The following is a 7,388-nucleotide window of genomic DNA, read 5'->3' as shown; positions in this document are numbered from 1 at the left end:
ATTATTACAACAAATGTGTGTTTTTAAGATTTTTTAAATTATTTTTTTATATAAATAGAAAATAATTAAGAAATACATGGATTTTGTTGTATTATTATTTAATTTTGTATTGTGCGTTTGAATACTGAGAAAAGCACTATATAATAATAATAATAATAACGTCCTCACCTTGGTGGGGTCGTAGTAGTGGAGGTACGCCGGCTCTGAGCGAAGGACGAACAGACGGACCTTCCAGTTCTTCCTCCTGTGACCCTGAGGGCAGAGGGGGGAGAAGTACTCAGATCTTATACTTCAGTAAAAGTAGAAGTACTCAGAACTTGTACTTGAGCAAAAGTAGAAGTACTCGGATCTTGTACTTGAGTAAAAGTAGAAGTAGTCAGATCTTGTACTTGAGTAAAAGTAGAAGTACTCAGATCTTGTACTTGAGTAAAAGTAGAAGTACTCAGATCTTGTACTTGAGTAAAAGTGGAAGTACCAGATCTTGTACTTGAGTCAAAGTAGAAGTACTCAGATCTTGTTCTTGAGTAAAAGTAGAAGTACTCAGATCTTGTACTTGAGTAAAAGTAGAAGTACTCAGATCTTGTACTTGAGTAAAAGTAGAAGTACTCAGATCTTGTACTTGAGTAAAAGTAGAAGTACTCAGATCTTGTACTTGAGTAAAAGTAGAAGTACCAGAGTGTAGGAATACTCTGTTTCAGTAAAAGTCCTGCATTCCAAATGTTCCTCAAGTAAAAGTAGAAAAGTATTCTCATCAAAATATAGTGAAAGACAGTAAAAGTAGTCATTGTGCAGATTGGTCCATTTCAGAATAATATGTATGATATGTTTTATAATGATTGATCATGAAAGTGTTCTCAAAGCTGGTAAAGGTGCAGCTAGTTTGAATGACTTTGTATACTGCAGGGTAGCTGGTGGATTTACTCCAGGTGGAACTAAAGTCTGATTTAACACTTGATTAGATTTCACATCATTCATCCACATCTGAGAAGTAACTAAAGGTATTAAATACATGTAGTGGAGTAGAAGTACTCCATGTACCTCTGAACTGTAGAGGAGTAGAAGTACACAGTAGCATAATATGGAAATACTCAGGTAAAGTACAAGTACCTCTAAATTGTAGTACAAACGTCCTGAGCGTCACAAACAGGTTTTTCTCGTGGCACAAACACGTCTTTGTTCTCTCAGCGTTGCGGAAACAGAACACGAACACAGCACTCTGTTTGTTTGTATTTATTTAAAAAGAAGAACAACAGATGTAAATAAAAAAATACATGTTTCTGCTCAGCGGTACGAGGATAGAAAACCAGACGCAGCCGACTCTCTGCAAACAGAAACCTGATTTAACAAAATATATATATTTATATTTAATGGAATACATTCTGAAGCTCAGGTAATCTCTGCACGCACACACCTGGTGACCCACAATGCAGCAGGCTTTAAAAAAACTTTATTGTACAAAGGGCCGTCGTGCTGGTGTTGGGTTTTTGGTTTGATCAGAAGGTTTTCAGCGAGCGGCGCGTGGGCATATTGCTGTGCGTTCCTGCATCAGCAGGGCGACTCAGGACTCGTCACTGGCTCTGAACACCACGGGGGACAGTGGGTCCAGAATAAGGCAACATGTAGAATGATTTGAACATATCACCACGATGAAGGAATCTGCTTGGAGCACACTGTCTTATGAAGCATCACCTGTGAGGGTAAAGGCATTTGAACAAAGCCTCAGAGCACCATCAGTGGAATATACTCTCTATTCAAAATGTAGGAAAGGTCCACGTGATGTGTTTGAATGTCCAGATGTCTCAACTTTAATACAAAATAAAGCAGAAAGAAGTGGATCTCCAGGTGAGACGCTGGGAACTGGTTTTGGCAATTTTAGGACACGTCAATGATCAAAGCGCAGCTCCGGCCTTCAGATGCAGAAAAGCAAACGCTATCAACTAAAGATGTCGAGCACGCGAGTCTGAGAAAGTGAGCTCGTCTTGTTTTTAAAAAGTACGGAAGCCCTGAAGGACAAATGAGAGAAACTGAGGTGATCTGTTTTCTGAATCTGATCCGGTTCCTCCCCCTGTGTCTGACTGGAGAGGGGGTTCAACAGCCTTAGAGGACCCCCCTCGGTCGCAGGTGGAAGTATTCCTAAAAAGCACCAGTTTTTGGCTAGAAATGGATTTTAAATTGGGCTAAACCGATGCTTTCAGTTGATGTAGAACATGGGGAGGTTACCACCTGCATCAGGAAGAAGTAAACATAAAAACACGTCGCAAAATGTTTTTAAGAGATTTCTTCGTTAACTAGCAGCCACTGACGTTTCTGTTGTTTACATTATTTGTGCACAATTGGTCACTTTCTCTAATAATCACATGGGAGTGGTTTATTGTGGACCCTGGATATCAACGAAGGACTTCCCCTTCTCTGCCAGCTACACACACACACACACACACACACACACACACACACACACACACACACACACACACACACACACACTTCAGTCGTTGGTGAAAGGAGGAGGAGCTGAATCTGGGCCAACAGTTTTTGATCCCGAGCTTCGAAAAATACAGTAATTCAAAGAAAAAATTATTATTAAAATGTTTTTTTTGGTTGAATATTATTTGGATTTCGTTCGTAGCAATAAAACATTTTTTTATAATTCTCTTTTATCTATATTCTGATATTTGAGTCATGATAGTTTTGTGGTTTATGGTTCCCTGAAGGCAACTAGGTATAAGACCTGTCACTCATGGCGTAAGTCCCGCCCCCAACGCAAGATCAGGGCTAAAATCTGAAAGCGAAAAATACGACGTGAAAGTAAAAAAAAAACGAGAAAAGTTCTGAATCTGGAAAATAAAATAATGACTGAAATATGAAGACATAAATAAACGTGAAAAATATTATTAAAATGCTTGAAAACACTTTTCAAATACTTGTTTTTAGTTTGAAATGTTGTAATTTGATTGTATTTTTAAATCAAAAACGTTGAAATAAATTATATTTTCAACGTTTTTTCCAGATTTCAGGATCAAATAATTTATATTTTCCAGATTTCACGATGAAAAACTTGAAATGAATGGAATTCTTCCCCCAAATGTAGGTTTGAGGTTTGATCTCCTCAGTGGAAGCAGGCTCTGTAGCAGACGTACGCTCCGACTGCCAGAAATGAGACCAGGCACACGTTGGTGAGGAGGGGCCAAGAACCAGGACTTTGGGGGTCTTTAGGGGGGTCTAACGGCCCCTCAAAACTCTCCTGCTTCTTCTCCTCCATCTTCTCCAGTTTCTTCTCCTCCATCTTCTCCTTCTCCAGTTTCTTCTCCTCCATCTTCTCCTTCTCCAGTTTCTCCTCGTCCAGATGCTGTTGCTGTCGAGGGGGTTTTGGAGGAGCAGGAGACGGAGGATCCTCCATCAGGACGTCAGCAGGAGGAGGAGGAGGGAGAGGAGCAGCCAGGTTCCTCCTCTTCAGCTCCGGCTCCTGAGAGGACCTGAGGAAGAGGAGGAGGAGGAAGAGGGGGAGGTCAGGTTTTATTAAACGGACACACGGAGGTATAAAGACACCCCCGTTCATTCCTACGAGAGCCAATCAGAGACACTTGAAGCCAAAGTGACCGTTGGTTCAGAAAGTGTTCCTGAACGTGAGACACACCTGGAGTCACCTTTACACCCTAATGATTTAAATAAAGACAAAGTGTTGGTCCTGGGTGTTTACAGACGTCTCTTTACGGAACAGACTTCCTGTCGTATGTCCTATATTCATGTTGCTCTGATGGAGCCTGGGATCTACACTGTAGCTGCTGAGCTGAGGACGATGGAGAGCCGAAGTCCCTCCCCTTCCCGTGTTCCTCCTTATTCTGGAAAAATGATGTATTGAAGTCAATGAGAAATTATCTTTCGATTGCGTTTGAATTGTGCCACGAATTACACATATGATGTTTGTCAATCTTAAAAAATATTTGTTATGTTTGTTGCACTTATCTGAGTGTGAAACCGCTCCATGAGCCACATCTCTGGTCTGGCACAACACACGTCACCAGGATGAGGCGAAAAGTATTAAAGGAGGTGGAAATCATTACGTCGGCGCGTGTTGAGCTGCTTTTACACACAAGGGGAGATAGTCGGTTCCGTGAAGCCAGCATGCGGGCCCGGCTGCACAAGGGGTCCGAGTGTTGAACGAGTGCAATGCGTAACGTTAATGTCAGCTAGCTAACATTAGCTAAAGGTACACTCCTGTGTTTTGTTCTAGCAACTAGTGTTCTGTGTGCCTTGTCCTTGCCAACACTAATGTTATCCACAGCATGCACAGCGATCACGCTATTCCTAACGAAAAAAACACGGGAGTATACCTTGTTAGCTAATAGCTAACATCAAACATTACACTCGTTTAGCACTCACCTCTTACGCAACCAACTAACTCCCCTTGTGTGTATGTACAGATCTCAACACGCCAAGACTGTAGTGATTTCCACCTCCTTTAACACTTTTCGCCTCATTCTGGTGATGGTGACGTGTTGGTGACGTGATGGTGACGTGTTGGTGACGTGATGGTGACGTGTTGGTGACGTGTTGGTGACGTGTTGGTGACGTGATGGTGACGTGTTGGTGACGTGTTGGTGACGTGTTGGTGACGCAATGGTGACGTGTTGGTGACGTGATGGTGACGTGATGGTGACGTGTTGGTGACGTGTTGGTGACGCGATGGTGACGTGTTGGTGACGCGATGGTGACGGTTGGTGTGGTGACGTGTTGGTGACGTGATGGTGACGTGTTGGTGACGTGATGGTGACGTGTTGGTGACGTGATGGTGACGTGTTGGTGACGTGTTGGTGACGTGTTGGTGACGTGTTGGTGACGTGTTGGTGACGTGTTGGTGACGTGTTGGTGACGTGATGGTGACGTGTTGGTGACGTGTTGGTGACGTGATGGTGACGTGTTGGTGACGTGTTGGTGACGTGTTGGTGACGTGTTGGTGACGTGATGGTGAGGTGTTGGTGACGTGATGGTGACGTGTTGGTGACGTGTTGGTGACGTGTTGGTGACGTGTTGGTGACGTGATGGTGACGTGTTGGTGACGTAATGGTGACGTGTTGGTGACGTGATGGTGACGTGTTGGTGACGTGTTGGTGACGTGTTGGTGACATGTTGGTGACGTGTTGGTGACGTGATGGTGACGTGTTGGTGACGTGATGGTGACGTGTTGGTGACGTGTTGGTGACGTGTTGGTGACGTGTTGGTGACGTGTTGTGCGAGACCAGAGATCGTTCATTGAGCGTGTGAGTGAAACTGTGAGTGTTACTTCACCGTTTTAAGACAACATTTATTTTCTTGATTTGCAAAATGACCTGGTTGAATAAAGGATATATATATGAACGTTTACCCCAGGCGGCGTGTCTGCGCCTGCATGAGGACCTCTTGGTGTTCGGGGAAGAAGCCAAACTCCACCTGGTCGACGGGAGGGTCTCTGGGGGGGGGAGGAGGAGGAGGGGTGAACTCAGGAGGCTCGCCTTCCTCCTTAGAAAGCTCCTTCCACGACTCCTGCAGAAATACACAAATACAATTGGTAATCAAACAACATGTCTTAAACGGGTTAACCTGAATGGAAGAGAGTGAAATGTAACTAAGATGTAACGCACTAAACCACATGGTGACACAAATAACATTTATGTATTACTTCTGTCTCCACTCAACACATGTGCTGCTCAATTTGTTCATTTCATGGGAACATCAGAGACTGTTAGACGTGGACGAAGTCAAATGAGTCGTACTGCATGTTAAACATCAGTTTGAAAACTCTCTGTTAAAGCCAGTTTTTGTTTTGGGAGAAGGTCAATCAATACTGTCAACCTCTGTAGTCCATAGGATATACAAAACTACAACTCCCATCCTCTGTTAAAGCACAAGCCCTGCATTCAAACCGTACTAAAGTTAGAAGCTCAAACGTTTCAGCATCGAATCAAAACAACTCGTTATCCAAACTGAATACTAAAGCTCGGGTAGGTAGTGACTCAATCTGTGACCTATCCTGTAATGGAGGGGGGGGGTGGTTACCTGCAGACTGGTGTCCCCTCCGATGTATTTGGCGCCCTCGATGACGGCGAGGTAGGAGAACCGGAGCTGATCGGCTGTCTGGATCAAACCCATCCGGTACCGCCTCATCTCCAGCAGAACCTCCCGGATCCTCACCGAGGACGGGTCCTTACGGGCCGACATCTGGGGGGAAGACGGGGAGATCACAGCCACGTTTAAACTTTAATATGAAACAAACAGTCGGGGAGATTCCATCACAGCTTTGACTGGGGATGCAACATGGATGAAAGAGAAGGATGAACGGAAAAGTGTCAAAATAACTATATTTTCACAGGAATGAGAGAATCTGGTGAGGGATATTTCCAAATATCTGGAACTCTGACTGCTTTTAAATCCAGGCTGAAGACTTGTGCTTTTAATTGAACTATTCACATCTGCGCTGTAACTTTTATTCATGTTTCATTATCTTTGCTTTTTAATGCTCTCAATGTCTTTCATTTTTGTAAATCACTTTGAGTTGCCTTGTGTTGAAAAGTACTGTATAAATAAACTTGCCTTGCCTTTAAAATATAAAACAAACAATCAGGTAAATTAAATCACATTTAAGCTTTTAAATATAAATGCTCTCAAACTGTTTACACTTAGCTACTTTTAATAATAATCAGGGTTTAAGTGTTATTCTATATTTTGCACTTAACCTGTTTTCCAGGTCTCAGGCTCGAAAATGACATTCCCAGAACAAATGACCATATCTTCTAAAAGGGATAAATTAATCATCTTTTTTCTCAAAGTAATGATAAACCTGTGAGTTGGATGTAGAAGAGTCAGAATCAATATAGATGCTTTTATTTTAAAGTAAATTCAGACTGAACATAGTAAAAAACAATGTGACCAATCAGATGAGGCTCACGTCATGCCCCTGCCAACCTGTGATTGGTCAGGGCCATGGCAAGGGAAGCCGGAGGCGGCTGGCTTCCCTTGCCTCACAATCCAATCAAATCGCATCAACTTCAGTTCGTACTGTAACTGTCATCACCGCCGTTAGAAAGTAGCAAGCAACTGAAGCAAGTGCAATTATGGAGGGTGGAGATTTGGAGTATTTCATCAAAAATAATTTCACTAAACTTCCGCTACAGCAGCAACTAAAAACTAAATCTGATGACAGGCAGATGCCCAAACTGGAGCTGTGTACAGAGAGGGGAAAAGGAGCGAACCGGACGTAAAACTTTAAAGGTCTCCTGATTTAGTTTGTTAATAAATGCTTATTTTTTATTCATTACCGAATCTTCACTGCGCATTAAGCGGCTGGTTATGCATTTGGGGGGTTGGGGGGGTTGGCTGCATAAACTAATAAGGAAATGCTTAAATGAATAAGA

General features: G+C 42.8%; 1 protein-coding gene across 1 annotated transcript; it reads right to left on the bottom strand.

Moving 5' to 3' along the window:
* Window positions 1–2,920: 2,920 nt before the first annotated feature.
* Window positions 2,921–6,198, bottom strand: LOC104963453 (tyrosine-protein phosphatase non-receptor type 1-like). Its single transcript, XM_010792046.1, has 3 exons — window positions 6,034–6,198; window positions 5,363–5,520; window positions 2,921–3,473 (listed from the first exon to the last, which is right to left on the bottom strand). The coding sequence occupies exons 1-3, from the start codon at window positions 6,193–6,195 to the stop codon at window positions 3,107–3,109; spliced, it is 687 nt and encodes a 228-aa protein (XP_010790348.1). The 5' UTR covers window positions 6,196–6,198; the 3' UTR covers window positions 2,921–3,106.
* Between the last annotated feature and the right edge of the window lie 1,190 nt (window positions 6,199–7,388).

The sequence above is a fragment of the Notothenia coriiceps genome, unplaced genomic scaffold (assembly GCF_000735185.1).
Source record: "Notothenia coriiceps isolate Sejong01 unplaced genomic scaffold, NC01 NC01_scaffold00001707, whole genome shotgun sequence".
In the NCBI taxonomy this organism is placed as follows: Eukaryota; Metazoa; Chordata; class Actinopteri; order Perciformes; family Nototheniidae; genus Notothenia; species Notothenia coriiceps.
The sequence above is the reverse complement of the archived record's forward strand: the minus strand, read 5'-3'. Positions and strand labels throughout refer to the sequence as shown.

Coding starts and splice junctions, on each gene's coding strand:
- LOC104963453 (XM_010792046.1), bottom strand. CDS start 6,195: ATGTCGGCCCGTAAGGACCCGTCCTCGGTGAGGATCCGGGAGGTTCTG. Junction 5,521..6,033: donor GAGGGGACACCAGTCTGCAG/GTAACCACCCCC, acceptor GTATTTCTGCAG/GAGTCGTGGAAGGAGCTTTC. Junction 3,474..5,362: donor GCGCAGACACGCCGCCTGGG/GTAAACGTTCAT, acceptor CCTCTTCCTCAG/GTCCTCTCAGGAGCCGGAGC.